Raw genomic sequence first — 20568 nt, forward strand, 5'->3', positions numbered from 1 at the left:
TGCTAATCCCGCCCATCTTCCACTCCTTGTAGGCTTTCTGCTTTTTCTTAATCACCTCTCTGAGATGCTTGCTCATCCAGCTTGGTCTACAACTCCTGCCTATAGTTTTTTTCCCCTTTCTTGGGATGCAGGCTTCTGATAGTTTCTGTAACTTTGACTTGAAGTAATTCCAGGATTCCTCCACCTTTAGATCCACAAGTTCTTCAGTCCAATCCACTTCCCTAACTAATTTCCTTAATTCTTTAAAGTTAGCCCTTTTGAAGTAAAAAACCCTAGTCCCAGATCTGTTTTTGTTTATCCTTCCATCTAGTTTGAACTGAATTAGCTCATGATCACCCAAACCAAGATTGTACCCTACAACCATTTCTTCTATGAGGTCCTCACTACTCACCAAAACCAAATCTAAAATGGCATCCCCTCTTGTTGATTCTTCAACTACTTGGTGAAGAAATCCATCAGCTATCACATCCAGAAAAATCTGAGCCCTATTATTGTTACTAGCACTTGTCCTCCAGTCTATATCTGGGAAGTTAAAGTCTCCCATGATCACACAATTCCCCTTAGTGTTTACTTCATTAAAAACATTAAAGAGGTCTCTATCCATATCCAAATCAGATCCCGGTGGTCTGTAGCACACCCCAAGCACTATCTCAGGGGAGGCTCTAGTAGCTTTCTTTCCCAGTGTGATTTTTGCCCAGCCAGACTCGGTCTTATCCATTCCGTCACTTCTTATTTCTTTACAATCTACCTCATCATTGATATACAATGCTACTCCACCACCTTTGCCTTTATTTCTGTCTTTCCTAAACAGCACATAGCCTTCAATACCTGTACTCCAGTCATGACTACTATTCCACCATGTTTCTGTTATCCCTATAATATCCGGTTTCACTTCCTGCACCAGTAGCTCTAGTTCCTCCATTTTGTTACCTAGGCTCCTCGCATTAGTGTACAGACATCTTAATTTTTGCCGTTTGGCTTCACTGACATTCTTTACCTGGTTAGGCACAGACATTCTACCACCAGTATCACCTATTAGACTGGTATCTACACTACCCTTCCTCCTTATGTCAATTCTTCTGCCCACGGCTGTATCCTCTCTTACTTTGTTTTCTGCCCTCTCAAGGTTAAATTCCGGCATGGAGATTACCTGGACATCTCCCAACCATCTCCCCCAAATTCATAGTTTAAAGCTCTCTTAATCAGTTGGGCGAGCCTCCATCCTAGAAGTCTATTTCCCTCCTTACTCAGGTGAAGTCCATCCCGAGAGAACAGTCCTCTGTCCATGAATGCCTCCCAGTGGCCGTACATCCCAAAGCCCTCCTTATAGCACCACTGCCTGAGCCATCTGTTGATCGCCATAATCTTGTCACACCTTTGTTGCCCTTCTCTAGGAACCGGCAGAATCCCACTGAAGATCACCTGAGCCTCGATTTCCTTAAGCGTCTTCCCCAGACTGGCATAGTCTCCCTTGATACGTTCCAGCGAGAATCTAGCCATATCATTTGTTCCCACATGACAGACAATCAATGGATTCTTTCCCGCTCCCGTTAGGATCCTTTTCAGCCTCAGGTCCACATCCCATATCTTAGCACCCGGCAGACAGCACACCCTTCTGTTCTCCGGATCAGCTCTAGTTACAGGCCTGTCTATTCTTCTCAGTAAGGAGTCTCCAATCACATAGACCTGCCTTTTCCTGGTGACAGTGTGATTCTCCGGTCTATCCCCTGCACCCACTGGCTGCAAGTCCTCTCGATTCCTATTCATCCTTGCAATCCTCCGCAACCCTTCCCGTATCCTCCTGGGGCTCATATTTGGTGTTGTCTCCATTGACTCTTCCCCTCTTCCTGTAGGACTAGCTGCTCTTCTCTTTTTCCTTGCCCTCTCACCTTCAGTGACCATCTGCTGTGCCCCTTCTTCATTTTCCAACTCTGCAAACCTGTTCCTGAGTTCTATTTCTCCTTCACTGGCCCGTCTTTTCCTCTGCCTGGTTCTCTTAGTCACATGCTTCCACCATCCACTTTCCTCACCCAGCGGTCTCTCCTCAGAATTCTTTGGTCCTGCTGCCATCTGCAAGTCTGAGCTTATCCCTTCAGCCTCCTCATGTCTTTGCTCCATCATCTGCTCAAACCCTCTTCTAAACTTGACCAGAGTTTCCACCTGCATCTCCAGTCCTCGGATCTTTTCTTCCATCAGCTCTATCAGGCGGCACTTCATGCAGACAAAACTCTTTTCAGGTACCCCCTCCAGGATCATGTACATGCCGCAGCTTCCACATCCAGTCATCCTCATTGTGTCTTTCACTGCTGCCTCTGTATCGGTCATAGCCTTCCCACCTAAAACCTGTTAGTCCAAGAAACACAAAACAAAACAAACCCCCAACAGGCACCAGAACACTGGCAGACCATCACCTACTCCCTTCACTAGCTTGTCAGTTCCTCTGCCTAGGTCTCAGTCTCCCCTGCAACCTCCCCCTGTAAACTCCCACTGAAACTTCCCTGTTTACAGCTCTGTTTGCTGGCTGCTGTGCCGTTGCATCCGTCTATGCCGCTGCCTGACTGGCTGGCTACTTTTATAGGACCCCTAAGCAGACAAGCCCCACCTCCTAAACAGGGCTCAGCTTCTCTCCCAGCACACTGCAAATAGGGGTATCCCCTAGAGGTCTGTACTGGGACCAATACTATTCAATATATTCACAAATTATCTGAAAAAAGGGGTAAACAGTTAGGTGGCAAGATTTGCAGATACAAAACTACTCAAGATAGTTAAGTCCCAGACAGACTGCGAAGAGCTACAAAAGGATCTCTCAAAACTGAGTAACTGGGCAACAAAATGGCAGATGACATTCAGTGTTGATAAATGCAAAGTATTGCACATTGGAAAACATAATTCCAACTATACATATAAAATGATGGGGTCTAATTTAGCTGTTACCACTCAAGAAAGATCTTGGAGTCATTATGGATAGTTCTCTGAAAACATCTACTCAATGTGCAGCGGCAGTCCAAAAAGCAAACAGAATATTGGGAATAATTAAGAAAGGGATAGATAAGAAGATGGAAAATATCATATTGCCTCTATATAAATCCATGGTACACCCACATCTTGAATACTGTGTGCAGATGTGGTCGCCCCATCTCAAAACAGATATATTGGAATTGGAAAAGGTTCAGAAAAGGGCAACCAAAATGATAAGGTGCATGAAACTGCTTCTGTATGAGGAGAGATTAATAAGATTTGGACTTTTCAACTTGGAAAAGACACAACTAAGAGGGGGTATAATAGAGGTCTATAAAATCATGACTGGAGTGGAGTAAGTAAATAAGGAATTGTTATTTAGTCATTCTCATAACTGAAGAACTAGGAATCACCAAATGAAATTAATGGGCAGCAGGTTTAAAACAAACAAAAGGAAGTATTTCTTCACACAACGCACTGTCAACCTGTGGAACTCTTTGCTAGAAGATGTTGTGAAGGCCATGTTGTGAAGGCTATAACAAGGTTCAAAAAAGAACTAGTTAAGCTCATGGCTATCTACCAGGATAGGCAGGGATGGTGTCCCTAGCCTCTGTTTTCCAGAGGCTGGGAATGGGTGACAGGGAATGGATCACTTGATTATTACCTGTTCTGTTCAATCCCTCTGGGGCACCTGGAATTGGCCACTGTCAGAAGACAGGATACTGGGCTAGTCTGACCCAGTGTGGCCATTTTTATGTTCTCTTCTACATCTCCAGGGATTCTGGCATCACCCTACCCAACAGCTGTGGAGGTGACTGATTGCTTTGATGGAACAGGGAAACTTCCTATAATGGGATGGGAGTACATCAGGATACGTGAGGCATGAGCTGCAGGGCTGAGTCTGCTTAGTGTCTTCCCTACACTAGACAAATGTTTTGCCCCCAGCACCCCTGAAAACCACCCACAATCTTTGGCTAATTGTGGTTCTACTGCATACCCTAGGAATTAGGCCGGCTCCCTCATTTCATCCAGAGGGGCTGTGGCATCAGCAGAAAAAGCAGCATTGGGATGATTTTACTATGTAAAATAATGAGAGAGAACAATAGAAAAAAGTAGGATACATTCATGTAGGCAATGCCAGCCACTCTTCCCAGAGTCACTGCTCAGACCACCATGCTGTCACATCACCTCTCTAGGTCTTCAGCCACTTTTCAACTCCCCCACTGCCCAGGGTATTGTTGCTGTTCTATGTTCTTGGACCTCCCCACTGCCATCAGGCCAGATTACTGCTCTGGGTGGCAATCCCTTGTGGGACCACATCACCGGCTTGTGCCGCAGTACACCCACTTCTGCCATAGGGCCACCTGGCCTCTGCGGTATGCAATTGCACCATCTTCCCATGCTGCAGCTCTGTGGTTCTATCCTGGTTTATCTCCCATCACTGACTGGTCAGGATGTTGCTGAGGCCTAAGCAGACGGGGTGCAGGTTGAGATGGGTCCCGAAGGAGAAGCAGTTCCCACCACCACCAATAAGCAGCAGCTCGCTTTTGTCCGGCAGGAAGATGCTGCTGTGATTGTGCAGCATTAATGGCCACTTCAGGGACACCTGGAAAAGAACGAGAGTCCTGTTAGGGAAACGTACACTGTCTGTTCCAGGCGAGCTGGCCAGACAGGCACTGGAGAGGTGCATGGAGGCCAACAGGGAGCACGGAAAGTGGTGGTGGTAGGGTGCATGGACAAAGTGCTCAAAGCCTGGGAGGTGGAGGGAGTCTGGGTGCTCAGAGACCCAGAGTGTGTGGATCAGCCCAACAATTCAGAATTCTTTTCTAGAACAAAGAGCAGGGGGCAGAGCAGGGGCAGGGGCCAGGCTGCTGAAAGTTTATTTATGGAAGCCAGTGACCTTTCACAAATTACAAAAAAAGTTCTGAGGAAAGAGGAGCCTCCTCTAGCCCACCCCAGCCGTAGCCCTCTGTCTCCTCCATTCATTCAGCTTCCCAAAGGCAGCATCCTTGATCCTGATCTCTCCTCTTCCCACAGACTCTGTGACTCCTATGGCCTGGCCCATCTTGGCCTCTCCCTCCTCTAGTCTTGGCTACAGCAGCTCCCCACCGTTTGGCCTCACTAAGCCCCAGAATCCCATCTCTGCTGAGATCCCCATCCACTCTGTCCAGGCTGAGTCTAGCTGGCAGATGCAGCGGCATCCTATTCTGTTCCCAATTTATCCCTTTCTGTAGTCTCTATTCCAGGGGCCTAGTCAGTGACTATCAACAGAGCCCAAGAGACTGCTCCTCCCTTCATGGAGCACAGATTCCTCCTGGAAAGGGGGTTGTTTCAGCACTTACTGTGTCAATCTGATAATCCAAGCTGAAACCTGTCATCAGGTCAATCACAGTCACACCGGGTACTGATTCAGAGTGAAGCCATACTCCCCCCACAAGCAGGAGTTTCCCATCATGTACATGGGCAGTGTGTGAATACCTGTGGAGAGAGTTCAGAGAGACAACTCCAATGATGAGGAGAGTGAGATATAGGGCATGTACTTATTGTCCCATGGGATCGTCACTGACCTGGGGATGAAAGGAGGGTGAGTCTCTACACCCTGCCACTGAAAGCCACTCCCAGTCGGTCTCAGAAAGAGCACTGAGTTCAACGGTTGCCCAGCTGCTCCCAGGCCCCCTGCAATGAGCGCTCCCCCGTCCCAGCTGCAGGCGCTGTGAGAGTGACGGCCCTCAGGGACTGGGCCCCCAACAGGAATCTAGACAAGCAGAACACAATGAGCTGTAGGTTCAGGGGATCAGGAGCAAGGAGAATGTTTGTCCTCCCCATTCACCCCCAGCCATCCCCACAGGATTAATCTTTCCTTTTCTCACCCCCCAGGATCTGGCATTCTCTCCTCAAGGAGAGAACTGGAGGTAGATTGGGTATGGCTGAAGGTGAAGTGAACCTCGGGGAGGACATGCCCAGCTCCCCACTGGAGGGAAGATTCTGTCTAATCTATCTCCAGCATTTATAAGGCCTCCATTACCAGAGTATCTGAGCACCTCACAATTTTTAGCATATCTGGTCTCATACCCCTAAGAGGTAACGTAGCTCTTTGTAACACCTCTTCATCAGCCTCTCACCTAAGGCTTTTGATACTGTCTCGCATGACCGTCTCATAAACAAACTAGGGAAATACAACCTAGAGGGAGCTACTATAAGGTAGGTGCATAACTGGTTGGAAAACCATTCCGAGAATAGTTATCAATGGTTCACAGTCCTGCTGGAAGAGCTAACGAGTGGGGTCCTGCACAGATCAATTCTGGGTCCAGTTCTGTTCAATAGCTTCATCAATGATTTAGATCATGGCATAGAGAGTACACTTATAAAGTCTGCAAACGATATCAAGCTGGGAGGGGTTGCAAGTGCTCTGGAGGACAGGATTAAAATTCAAAATGATCTGGACAAACTGGAGAAATGGTCTGAAGTAAATACGATGAAATTCAATAGGGACAAATGCAAAGTACTCCACTTAGGAAGGAACAATCAGTTGCACACTTACAAAATGGGAAATGACTGCCAAGGAAGGAGTACTGCGGAAAGGGATCTGGGGGTCATAGTGGATAACAAGCTAAATATGAGTCAACAGCACAACGCTGTTGCAAAAAAAGCGAACATCATTCTGGGATGTATTAGCAGGAGTGTTGTAAGCAAGACACAAGAAGTAATTCTTCCGCTCTACTCCACTCTGATTAGGCTTCAACTGGAGTATTGTGTCCAGTTCTGGGCACCACGTTTCAGGAAGGATGTGGACAAATTGGAGAGAGTCCAGAGAAGAGCAACAAAAATGATGAAAGGTCTAGAAAGCATGACCTATGAGGGAAGATTGAAAACACTGGGTTTGTTTAGTCTGGGAAAGAGAAGACTGAGAGGGGAAATAACAGTTTTCAAGTATGTAAAAGGTTGTTACATGGAGTAGAAAGAAAAATTGTTCTTGTTAACCTCTGAGGATAGGACAAGAAGCAGTGGGCTTAAATTGCAGCAATGGCAGTTTAGGTTAGACAGTAGGAAAAACTTCCTAACCATCAGGGTGGTTAAGCACTGGAATAAATTGTCTAGGGAGGTTGTGAAATCTCCGTCATTGGGGGTTTTTAAGAGCAGGTTAGACAAACACCTATGTGACGCTCTATACCTCAGGGGAACACCCTACACCCCCATGTTCATCCTTATAACATGATTGTGTGGTATCCAATGCCAAATTTGTCATGTTGGGTGTCTTCGGAAGGCTCATGATGCACTGAGCATTGTTGTTATAGTAATGTTATAGGTTGTAATTTCATGTATATAGTTATGAGGCTGAAAATGTGTCCTCATCACTTAAAACAAGCCCAGGCAAAACTCTCCAAGAGCAGAGGGGCAGTTCACACCTCATCAGGGCATGTATGGGACAAACCCAGCCCAGCCTCACAGGAACAAAGGACACTGGCCTAGGCAGCAACAAAGGATCTGTTGGACTCCCGAGTGAGTCACCCCCCTTTTCCTTAGTCAGTGTGGGACTATGATGAGGTAATGCTTACCTGACCCAAAAGTGGGAGGGGGCCAAAGCCAAGAGGGAAGAAAGAACATGATAAAACAGAGTAACGTTTGCCATGCTTTTCCTCTCTCTTCCATCTCCACCAAGTGACTGATGCACTGATCAAAGGGGAGAAGCTGTCTGAAGAGCAACCAGCCAGCTTGTGGTGAGAAGCATCTACATTTGTAAGGGCACTGAAAGTGTTAAGATCAGTTTAGAATGTGTTTTGTTTTTATTTCATTTGACCAAAACCGACTTGTTATGCTTTGACTTATAATCACTTAAAATCTATCTTTGTAGTGTGACAGACCCAAACCAGTGGGGTACAGGAGTCTGGTAGAGGGCAAATATACTGGTCACTGGATGAGTAGTTTTCTGTTCCCTGAGTGACCAGAGCAGGGGCTGCACTACAGTAATCAGGAACCTGCTAGAACCAATTAAGGCAGACAGGCTAATTAGAACACCTGCAGCCAATCAAGGCTGGCTAATCAGGGCACCTGGGTTTAAAAAGGAGCTCATTCTAGTCAAGCAGGGGGGAGCCAGAGGAGAGGAAGTGCCTGTGAGGAGCTGGAGCAAGAGTCACAAGGAGCTGAGAGTGAGAGGGTGTGCTGCTGGAGGACTAAGGAGTACAAGCGTTATCAGACACCAGGAGGAAGGTCCTGTGGTGAGGAGAAAGAAGGTGTTTACAGAATACACAGTATTCGAGATGTGGGCGTACCATGGATTTATATAAGGGCAATAATATATTCTCAGTCTTATTCTCTATTCCCTTTTTAATTATGCCTAACATCCTGTTTGCTTTTTTGACCGCCTCTGCACACTGCGTGGACATCTTCAGAGAACTATCCATGATGACTGCAAGATCTGCTTCCTGACTCGTTGCAGCTAAATTAGCCCCCATCATATTGTATGTACAGTTGGGGTTATTTTTTCCAATGTGCATTACTTTACATTTATCCACATTAAATTTCATTTGCCATTTTGTTGCCCAATCACTTAGTTTTGTGAGATCTTTTTGAAGTTCTTCACAATCTGCTTTGGTCTTAACTATCTTGAGCAGTTTAGTATCATCTGCAAACTTTGCCACCTCACTGTTTACCCCTTTCTCCAGATCATTTATGAATAAATTGAATAGGATTGGTCCTAGGACTGACCCTTGGGGAACACCACTAGTTACCCCTCTCCATTCTGAGAATTTACCATTAATTCCTACCCTTTGTTCCCTGTCTTTTAACCAGTTCTCAATCCATGAAAGGACCTTCCCTTTTATCCCATGACAGCTTAATTTACGTAAGAGCCTTTAGTGAGGGACCTTGTCAAAGGCTTTCTGGATATCTAAGTACACTATGTCCACTGGATCCCCCTTGTCCAAATGTTTGTTGTCCCCTTCAAAGAACTCTAATAGATTAGTAAGACACAATTTCCCTTTACAGAAACCATGTTGACTATTGCTCAACAGTTTATGTTTTTCTATGTGTCTGACAATTTTATTCTTAACTATTGTTTTAACTAATTTGCCCGGTACCGACGTTGGACTTACCCATCTGTAATTGCCGGGATCACTTCTAGAGCCCTTTTTAAATATTGGTGTTACATTAGCTAACTTCCAGTCATTGGGTACCAAAGCCGATTTAAAGGATTGGTTACAAACCTTAGTTAATAGTTCCGCCACTTCATATTTGAGTTCATTTGGGCCCTGTGGATTGCAGCCATTTCAATCCACAGGGCCCTGGGCTGGAACCCAGAGTAGAGGGCAGGCCCGGGTTCCCCCCAAACCTCCCAACTCCTGATCAGACACAGGAGGAGTTGACCCAGACTGTGGGGAAAATCACTGAGGTGAGCAAATCTGACAATAAGCGCAGGACCCACCAGGGTAGAGGAGGAACTTTGTCATAACTGGTGTCAGGAGTGGGATTTGGTGTGCACAGCGCGGCAGAAGGAGGGTGATTTAAAAAAAAAGAAAAAAAGTAGAGGGTTCCCCCCCACCACCACAATGGATGACTTAGTACGGGCATTGATACAAGCTACGGCGGCCCAGCAGGAGGCTACCCGTGTCCAGGCAGCTGCCCAACAGGAGGCAGTGCGGCTGCAGCAAGAGACTAATTGCCTGCTGATGGACCAGGCTTCTCAAGAACGAGCTATGTTGCGGGAACTGGTAAACCAGGTAAAGACCCTTACAGAGCTGAACCACGGCCATGATTGGACACAGATCATACGGGCCAGCCATTGGCTGCAGAAAATGACGCAGGAGGATGATGTAGAGGCATACCTTCTGGCCTTTGAGAGGACAGCCCTACGGGAGGCCTGGCCTCGAGATCAGTGGTCTGGCATCCTTGCCCCATTCCTGTGTGGGGAGGCCCAGAAGGCTTACTATGATCTGCCTTAAGAGGCTGCAGCAGACTACCCCCAGCTGAAAGCAGAGATCCTGGCCAGATCTGGGGTAACGACTGCAGTGCGGGCCCAGCGGTATCACAAGTGGAGGTACCAGGAATACAAAACCCCGCGGTCCCAATTGTATGACCTCATCCATCTCGCACGAAAGTGGTTGTGAACGGAGTCCCGGAGTCCGGAAGAGATTCTAGAGGTTCTGGTCATCGACCGATACATGAGGGGACTACCGCCAGACCTTCGTGCCTGGGTAAGCCAGAACGAACCCTCCACCTATGATGAGGTGGTTGCACTGGTAGAGAAGCAAAGGACGGCAAGGGAGCTGACCCGACCAGTTAAGGAAGAGGCATCCCGGGTTAAACTAGCAGCACCAAGCCCTAGAGCTCGGGTGACTGGGCAACCAGGAGATCACAGGTGGAAAAAGAGAGGGGCTGAAGGCCCACCAGAAGCCACAAAGAGTCGGAGCATGGAGGAAGAAGAGGATTGGGACGTTAGATTGCCCAAACCAAGAGACGGGGAATGCCTAGGGCTCCATACAGATGTTATGCCTGCGGGGAGTGTCCCAATGCTGAGGAGCCGATGCAGTGTAACCTGGGGAACTGGGCAGACACATGCTCCCTAATCCACCTTGTGGGGGTCTCACTAACCCCACATATGTACACCAGACCAGTAAAGCTAAATGGGGTAGAGACCACGGCACTGGTTGATTCAGGGAGTGCTATCACGCTTGTCTCGGGGAAGCTCGTCAAGTGTAGTCAGTTGCTGCGGGCTAAGCATACGGGGATAACATGCGTCCATGGGACACTTGGTTATTACCCCACCATCCCAGTAAAACTCGAGATTCAGGGGAACACTACTGAGGTAGCAGCAGGTGTAGTCCCTAAACTCCCATACCCGGTGCTCATAGGGAGAGACTTCCCAGGGTTTGGAAACTTACTCCCAGTAGGAGGATTGGAGGAAAAGGGGAACCCTGAAGTTAGTGAGGCCTCCACAGTAGACTGTCAACCCCCTGTCTTCTCTGAAATATCCCCAGATTTATTTTCCATTCCCAGACATGGTAGAAAGTCGAAAAGGGAAAGAAGGGCAGCCAAAGCCTTGGGAACCCAAATACTGACTCAAAGATAGCGGGTCGCTCTCGTAGGTAGGCGAACCCGAGCAGCTGAAAAGGAGGCCACCCAGGAGGGAGAGGCACCCAAGTCTGATCCCCACCCTAATGCTTCTGAACCAGTAGAGGCAACAGAGACTGGGCCCCTAGATCTTGGGCAGATTAGCCCCAGGAGAGGAAATTTTGGACGGGACCAGGCCGAAGACCCAAGGTACGACAACATTAGGAAGGAGGTGACTGAAATAGATAGGGTCCCCGTGGAAGGGAAAACCCAGGGACCAGGACCCTACTTCATAATGAAGAAGAATCTCTTATACCGGGTTGCACCAGTACAGGGGCAGAAGGTACAGCAGATCCTAGTACCTCAAAAACACCAGAACGCTGTATTAAGTCTTGCTTAAAGGACAGGGAACAAAGGGTAGGAATTAATGGTAAATTCTCAGAATGGAGAGGGGGTAACTAGTGGTCAGTCCTAGGACCAATCCTATTCAATCTATTCATAAATGATCTGGAGAAAGGGGTAAACAGTGAGGTGGCAAAGTTTGCAGATGATACTAAACTGCTCAAGATAGTTAAGACCAAAGCAGATTGTGAAGAACTTCAAAAAGATCTCACAAAACTAAGTGATTGGGCAACAAAATGGCAAATGAAATTTAATGTGGATAAATGTAAAGTAATGCACGTTGGAAAAAATAACCCCAACTATACATACAACATGATGGGGGCTAATTTAGCTACAGCAAGTCAGGAAAAAGATCTTGGAGTCATCGTGGATAGTTCTCTGAAGATGTCCACGCAGTGTGCAGAGGCGGTCAAAAAAGCAAACAGGATGTTAGGAATAATTAAAAAGGGGATAGAAAATAAGACTGAGAATATATTATTGCCCTTATATAAATCCATGGTACGCCCACATCTCGAATACTGTGTACAGATGTGGTCTCCTCACCTCAAAAAAGATATTCTAGCACTAGAAAAGGTTCAGAAAAGAGAAACTAAAATGATTAGGGGTTTAGAGAGGGTCCCATATGAGGAAAGATTAAAGAGGCTAGGACTCTTCAGTTTGGAAAAGAGGAGACTAAGGGGGGACATGATAGAGGTATATAAAATCATGAGTGATGTTGAGAAAGTGGATAAGGAAAAGTTTTTTACTTATTCCCATAATACAAGAACTAGGGGTCACCAAATGAAATTAATAGGCAGCAGGTTTAAAACAAATAAAAGGAAGTTCTTCTTCACGCAGCGCACAGTCAACTTGTGGAACTCCTTACCTGAGGAGGTTGTGAAGGCTAGGACTATAACAATGTTTAAAAGGGGACTGGATAAATTCATAGTGGCTAAATCTATAAATGGCTATTAGCTAGGATGGGTAAGAATGGTGTCCCTAGCCTCTGTTCGTCAGAGGATGGAGATGGATGGCAGGAGAGAGATCACTTGATCATTGCCTGTTAGGTTCACTCCCTCTGGGGCACCTGGCATTGGCCACTGTCGGTAGACAGATACTGGGCTAGATGGACCTTTGGTCTGACCTGGTACGGCCATTCTTATGTTCTTATGTTCTCATAGTCATCTTTTGGGGGGCATTTGGGGGTAGTGAAGACCCTGGCATGAGTCCTACGACGGTTCTTCTGGCCCGGAGTACATGAAGAAGTGCGGAGGTACTGTGCGTCCTGCCCGGAGTGTCAGCTGCACAGTCCCGGTCCCCACCTGAGGGCACCTTTAGTACCCCTTCCCATCACAGAGGTCCCCTTTGAACGAATAGCCATGGACCTAGTGGGACCCCTGGAGAAGACGGCTCAGGGCCACCAATATATACTTGTTGTTTTGGACTATGCTACTCGCTACCCAGAAGCCATCTCCCTGCGGAACACAGCCTCTAAAATGATAGCCAAAGAGCTGGTGGGGATCTTTGCTTGAGTGGGGCTACCAAAGGAGATATTAACGGACCAAGGAACCCCATTTATGTCAAAGCTAATGAAGGACCTCTGTACACTGCTCCATATACATACCCTGAGAACTTCAGTCTACCATCCGCAGACTGATGGGTTGGTAGAAAGGTTTAACCAAACCCTCAAGGCTATGATAAGGAAGGTGGTAAGTCGGGACGGGAAGGATTGGGACACCCTACTACCCTACCTTATGTTCGCTATCCGGGAGGTACCTCAGGCCTCAACTGGGTTTTCCCCCTTCGAGTTATTATACGGGCGTCACCCCCGTGGCATACTAGACATCGCCAAAGAGATCTGGGAAGAGGAACCCAATGAGGGGAGAAATATAATTGAACATGTAATACAGATGCGAGACCGGATAGCCAGTGTCACCCCCATTGTACGGGAACATTTGGAAAAGGCCCAGGAGGCCCAGAGAACCTATTACAATTGCCAGGCAAAAGTCCAACAGTTCCAACCAGGGGATCGGGTGATGGTGTTGGTACCCATGGCAAAAAGCAAGATTCTAGCCCAATGGCAGGGGCCCTATGAGGTGGTTGAACCCGTGGGGAAAGTAACCTACAAGGTGCGGCAGCCAGGATGCCAAAAACAAGAACAGATTTATCACATCAACCTTCTGAAACCCTGGCATGCACAAGAGGCATGCATAACTGTCCAAAAAGACCTAAAGCCAGGAAAACAAGCCTTCCAAACAGGTGAGAGTGTCTCCTGATTTAACACCAGACCAGAAGAATGAGGTGTCTGAGATGATCCTCCGGAACCAAGATGTGTTCTCCACAAAACCGGGTCGAACAACCGAGACATATCACCACACCATCACGAACCCTGGGGCCAGAATAACAATGAGGCCCTATCAGGTGCAAGGGGAAAAAAAAAAAAAAAAAAAAAAAAAAAAAAAAAAATCATCGGGTAAGAAATCAGTAGTCAGTGGTCCAGCATCGTGGTGCCCAACAAAAACCTGATGGCACCACAAGGTTTTGCAACGACTTTCTTGCGACTTACGGCAAGTACCAGTTCCGGACGCCGACCATGCCCATACCTTGTATAGATGAGCTATTGGACCATCTGGGTAATGCCCTGTACTTGACTACTCTAGACTTGACAAAGGGGTACTGGCAGATTCCCCTTGCGGAAGATGCAAAGGAAAAGACTGCATTCTCTACACCAGAGGGTCTTTTTCAATATACTGTTTATTGCACTGAGTGTTGCATGTATGATTACCTGCCCTGTGGGCGGGTGGCGTATGTGTGCAATCGATGCAAGGAGCTCCTGGCCCTCAGAGACCATGTACGGACGTTGGAGGCCAGGGTGGCGGAACTGGAGGAGCTAAGAGAGGCAGAGAGGTATGTTGATGAGGCTTTCCGGGACACTGTAGAATTGTCCCACCTCCACTCAGACAGCCCCTGCGTTGTTGAGGAGGAAGAACAGCCCAGGGAAGCAGAGCAGTCAATGGGGGCAGAGGGAAACCTTCCCGTAGTTGGGACCCTCCTTCCAGATGGTGCTGGGGTTGCCTCTCGCACTGAGGTTACCTCTCCAGGGGAGGGAACTCCAGTTTCTAGGAAAAGGCAGGTGTTAGTAATGGGAGGTTCGATTATTAGAAACGTAGATAGCTGGGTTTGTGATGACCGGGAGAACCGTATGGTGACTTGCCTGCCTGGTGCGAAGGTTGCGGATCTCTCGAGGCATCTAGACAGACTTATGTGTAGTGCTGGGGAGGAGCCGGTGGTCGTGGTACATGTAGGTACCAATGACATAGGGAAGGGTAGGAGAGATGTCCTGGAAGCCAAATTTAGGCTGCTAGGGAAGAGACTGAAATCCAGGACCTCTATGGTGGCATTCTCAGAAATGCTCCCAGTTCCACGCGCAAGGCCAGGTAGGCAGGCAGAGCTTCAGAGTCTCAATGCGTGGATGAGACGATGGTGTAGAGAGGAAGGGTTAACGTTCATTAGGAACTGGGGAAACTTCAGACTGCTGGCACTAAACATTGAAAAGGTTGTAGATAGTTTTTAAACTAGGAGATGGGGGAAAGCCGACTGCTGCAGAGGAGCATGTGGATCGGACACAGACTTCTCTTAGGGGAGAGTCTGATGATAGAGAATCTCCAGGTTATAGTCAGGAGCAGAGGACGGAAGAGGATAATGTAAGGGCCGGATCAGATGATAAACAGTCACATAAAAAAGAATCTGGCACATCAGAAAAGGGCAGACAAATAGGGACAAGTTTTTAAAGTGCTTGTACACAAATGCTAGAAGTCTAAATAATAAGATGGGTGAACTAGAGTGCCTTGTGATAAAGGAGGATATTGATATAATAGGCATCACAGAAACCTGGTGGACTGAGAGCAATCAATGGGACACAATCATTCCTGGGTACAAAATATATCGGAAAGACAGAACAGGTCGTGCGGGGGGAGGAGTGGCACTATATGTGAAAGAAAATGTAGATTCAAATGAAGTAAAAATCTTAAGCGAATCCACATGTTCCATAGAATCTCTATGGATAGAAATGTCATGCTCTAATAAAAATATAACATTAGGGATGTATTATCGACCACCTGACCAGGACAGTAATAGTGAGGATGAAATGCTAAGGGAAATTAGAGAGGCTATCAAAATTAAGAACCCAATAATAGTGGGGGGTTTCAATTATCCCCATATTGACTGGGAACATTTCACTTCAGGACGAAATGCAGAGATAAAATTTCTCGATACTTTAAATGACTGCTTCATGGAGCAGCTGGTACGGGAACCCACAAGGGGAGAGGCAACTCTAGATTTAATCCTGAGTGGAGCGCAGGAGCTGGTCCAAGAGGTAACTATAGCAGGACCGCTTGCAAATAGTGATCATAGTACAATAGCATTCAATATCCCTGTGGTGGGAAGAACACCTCAACTGCCCAACACTGTGGCATTTAATTTCAAAAGGGGGAACTATACAAAAATGAGGGGGTTAGTTAAACAAAATTTAAAAGGTACAGTGACTAAAGTGAAATCCCTGCAAGTTGCATGGGCCCTTTTTAAAGACACCATAATAGAGGCCCAACTTCAATGTATACCCCAAATTAAGAAACACAGTAAAAGAACTAAAAAAGAGCCACCGTGGCTTAACAACCATGTAAAAGAAGCAGTGAGAGATAAAAAGACTTCCTTTAAAAAGTGGAAGTCAAATCCTAGTGAGGCAAATAGAAAGGAGCACAAACACTGCCAACTTAAGTGCAAGAGTGTAATAAGAAAAGCCAAAGAGGAGTTTGAAGAACGGCTAGCCAAAAACTCCAAAGGTAATAACAAAATGTTTTTTAAGTACATCAGAAGCAGGAAGCCTGCTAAACAACCAGTGGGGCCCCTTGATGACCAAAATACAAAAGGAGCGCTTAAAGACGATCACCGGGACCAGATGGCATTCACCCAAGAGTTCTGAAAGACTGCAAGATCTGCTTCCTGACTCGTTGTAGCTGAATTAGCCCCCATCATATTGTATGTATAGTTGGGGTTATTTTTTCCAATGTGCATTACTTTACATTTATCCACATTAAATTTCATTTGCCATTTTGTTGCCCAATCACTTAGTTTTGTGAGATCTTTTTGAAGTTCTTCACAATCTGCTTTGGTCTTAACTATCTTGAGTAGTTTAGTATCATCTGCAAACTTTGCTCACTGTTTACCCCTTTCTCCAGATCATTTATGAATAAATTGAATAGGATTGGTCCTAGGACTCTCGGGACAAAGAGAGTGACTAAGCAGGTAACACAGCTCCTACTGATACATCTAAACTTACAGAAATTGTAAGTAATAGAAAGAAAATGTGTTAGACTATCTTTTGTTTTAGCTTGTGAATTTTCCCTATTCTAAGAGGGAGGTTTATTTCTGTTTTTGTAACTTTGAAATTGAGCCTAGAGGGGAATCCTCTGCATTTTAAATCTTTTTATTACCCTGTAAAATTACTTTCCATCCTGATTTTACAGAGGTGCTTCTTTTAAGTTTTTCTTTATGATAAAGTTCTACTTTTAAGAACCTGGTTGGTTTTTAGTGTCCTAAAACCCCAAGGGTCTGGTCTGTGCTCACTTTGTTCCCCAGGAAAGGGGGTGAAGGGGTTTGGGGGGATATTTTTGGGAAATAGGAACTCCAAGTGGTCCTTTTTCTGAATCTTTGCCTAAATCACCTGGTGTTGGCAGCAATACCATCCAAGGACAAGGGAAGGATTTGTGCCTTGGGGAAGTTTTTAACCTAAGCTGGTAGAAATAAGCATAGGGGGTCTTTCATGTGGGTTCCCAGATCTGTACCCCAGAGTTCAGAGTGGGAAGGGAACCCTGACACAACCTGCAGTATCCAGTGGGGTGAGAAAAACTACTTAGTCCAGATATTGTCTAGTCTAATTAGGTTGAGAATTTAGACCACATGTTTGTCTTTTATTTTCTTTTGGTAACTATTCTGACTTTTGCTTATTACTTATACTCACTTAAAATCCATCTTTTGTAACCAATACACTTATTCTAATGTTTATCATTACCAGTGAGTTTGACTGAAGTGCTTGGTAAATTAGTAAACTTGCATTGTTCAAGAAAGGGTCTTGAGCAGTACAAGACAGTATATTCCAGTGGTACAAGGCTGGGAGCTTGGGGATTTGGCTGGTGCCTTTCTCTGTGTGATTCGTGAGTGGCTCTGGGAGCATTCATGAAATCTGGATGGATGTGGGGCTCCACATAAAATAGGTAATAAAAGGAGATATACCAATCTCCTAGAACTGGAAGGGACCTTGAAAGGTCATCTAGTCCAGCTCCTGCCTTCACTAGCAGGACCAATTTTTTCCCCAGATCCCTAAGTGGCCCCCTCAAGGATTGAACTCACAACCCTGGGTTTAGTAGGCCGATGCTCAAACCACTGAGCTATCCCTTTCCCCCCTGCCATGTGGTTGTACTGCATGGTAACAGCACCTAGAGAGGTTTGCTGCTTGCTACCGGTAAGGCATTGTGAGAGAAAACCCAGATTAGTAGTTAAGGGATCACAGGTCATATTGTTATTTATGCCTAGAGCTTCAGCAAGGCCTACAAAATGCACCAACTTCAGATAATATTTCCCTTATTTAATACATCTTTAGTTTTAAATGCAAGATATTTTGATAAACCCACTTTTTTCCCTTATGGATCCAGCATATTCAACTAATAAAAAAAAAATACAAAATCTCTTTTTGTGCATTTTTAATTGAATTCCAATTGCAGCTTGACACAAATCTTACAGTAAATAAGAAATGTGTCATTCACTATTTTCTAACATAAAATAATGTCAAAAAGAAGAGCCTGAATACATGTAAAGTTATATAATTGCTTAAATAAATGTGTACAGATGTAGTGTATCCTCCTGGTTAGAGAGAAATACTAAATTTTAATGTAAATGCTACATTTAATTGCAAATAAGGTTTAATGCTTACCAACAATGAGAATCAACTTTTCTATAGGAAAATAACTAAAAAATACAAATGTAAAACAAGATTAGAATTGATTATTTAAATCAAAGTATCTTTCTTGCCATTTAAAATCATAATTAAAATCTGTGATTTAAATCAATCTACTCTGCTGCCTCAACTCACAAAACTGGAACATTAAATGGGCTCCCAGTACTGGAGCGCCCAGTCACAGAGCTAGGACAAACATTATTCCTCAGGGTCTTGTGGGGTACTTACCCTTCTGCAGGAGAACTCTTCCAAATGCAGGAAATACCAGTCCCCCAGGACAGGCTGCACAGCAGAACGGCCCCCATAGATAAACAGGTACTTCTGACCTAGAAAGAAGACACAGTCAGCTGAACAGAGGAGCTGGATCATGAAAGGTCACGTAGGCAACAGATGCATCTTCTGCCTGGATCACTGCAAGGCAGTTGTCATGGGGGACCTCAATTATATCCACAAGACTGGATGCTTTGTACTCCAGACTTCTAAGAGAGCCTGCAACTATCTAGCAATTCCACTACTGTCTGTTCAATCTGTCCCTGCTAGCTAATGTAGAACCAGACAGCTGGAGGGAGAGACTAGGCATATGCCAGCAATTCCAGGATAGTCAGCCTAACCCATGCCTCTTGTCTGAGTCAACCAGAATATATTCTTTATGGGGTGGCCAAACTGCGGTTCCGGAGCTGAATGCAGCTCTTCAGAAGATAAAATGCGGCTCCTGCTAGGAGCCGACTCTGGGGAAAGAATGGTGGTGCTGAGCACCCACCAGCAGCCCTATCAGCCCCTCCCACCCCCGAGCCTCCCACCTGCTGGCAGCCCACCCGATCAGCGCCTCCTCCTCCCTCCCTGTGCCTCTCACCTGCTGCAATCAGCTGTTTTGCACCAGTGTCTCCTTGAATAAAGCACACAGTGACTAGCCGGTGTGGAAAATTTTAATCAAAATTTTTCTTACACCATCTAACAATGGAAAGCAAGTGCAAACAGAAAATAAAATACACAGATGAAAAATCGAGTCTTCTAACAGGAATGGGAGAATAAGTACTTTTTTGTTGAACATAATGGTAAGGCCATGTGTCTTCTTTGCCAGACGTATATCTCTCAGTTCAAATCTTCAAACTTGCAGCATCATTTCGCTTCTAGCCATGCACATATGGATCAAGAATTCCCACAAGGTTCTGAATTCCGCACTTTAAAACTGAAAACTTTGAAAGGACAAACAGATGTAGAAGCCCAGTTGATAACCAGATTTGCCAACCGATCACAGACTATAATGTTAGCCCCCTATTATGTGGGCTGACACATAACCCGTGCGAAAAAGCCCTACTCTAAAGGAGAGCTTATAAAAACTACCTCACTGATGTGATTTCAAACCTGTTACCAGAGAATGAGAATCTACAGAAGAAAATGTCTGGCCTGCGGTTTTCACGCCACACAATAGAACCAGAATCTCCAGCCTGGGAGGAAGGGGCCTGAGGACAATTCGTAGCTCTTCACTGAACCTTCTCTAATTTATCAACATCATAAGAACATAAGAAGAGCCAGACTAGGTCAGACCAAAGGTTCATCTACCCCAGTATCCTGTTTTCCGACAGTGGCTAATGCCAGCTGCCCCAATGGGAATGAACAGAACAGGTAATCATCAAGTGATCCATTCCCTGTCACCCATTCCCAGCTTCTCGCAAACAGAGGCTAGGGCCTTCATCCCAGCCCATCCTGGCTCACAGACATTGATGGACCTATCCTCCATGAATGTATCTAGTTCTTTTTTTAACCCTGTTATAAATTTGGCCTTCACAACATCCTCTGGCAAAGAGTTCCACAGGTTGACTGTGCGTTGTGTGAAGAAATACTTCCTTTTGTTTGTTTTAGACCTGCTGCCTATTAATTTTATTTGATGACCCCTAGTTCTTGTGTTAGGAGAAGGAGTAAATAATAATTCCTTATTTACTCTCACCACACCAGTCATCATTTTATAGAACTCTATCATATCTCCCCTTAGTTGTCTCTTTTCCAAGCTGAAAAATCCCAATCTTATTAATCTCTCCTCATATGGAAGCCATTTCATACCCCTAATCATTTTTGTTATCTTTTTCTGAACCTTTTTCCAATTCCAAAATATCTTTTTTGAGATGGGGCGACCACATCCGCACACAGTATTCAAGATGTGGGCGTACTAT

General features: G+C 45.7%; 1 protein-coding gene across 4 annotated transcripts in view; it reads right to left on the reverse strand.

Moving 5' to 3' along the window:
* Positions 1–3649: 3649 nt before the first annotated feature.
* LCMT2 (leucine carboxyl methyltransferase 2) overlaps positions 3650–20568 on the reverse strand; it is a 90758-nt gene continuing 73839 nt past the window's right edge. For all 4 annotated transcript variants that reach the window (XM_039520348.1, XM_039520347.1, XM_039520346.1 and 1 more), the window contains 4 exons: positions 18626–18723; positions 5526–5713; positions 5301–5436; positions 3650–4564 (listed from right to left, as the gene is read on the reverse strand). In XM_039520348.1, the coding sequence (XP_039376282.1) occupies positions 4397–4564; positions 5301–5436; positions 5526–5713; positions 18626–18723 (590 nt within the window). In that variant the 3' untranslated portion in view covers positions 3650–4396. The remainder of the gene's footprint in view (positions 4565–5300; positions 5437–5525; positions 5714–18625; positions 18724–20568) is intronic.

The sequence above is a fragment of the Mauremys reevesii genome, linkage group 1 (assembly GCF_016161935.1).
Source record: "Mauremys reevesii isolate NIE-2019 linkage group 1, ASM1616193v1, whole genome shotgun sequence".
Classification (NCBI taxonomy): Eukaryota; Metazoa; Chordata; order Testudines; family Geoemydidae; genus Mauremys; species Mauremys reevesii.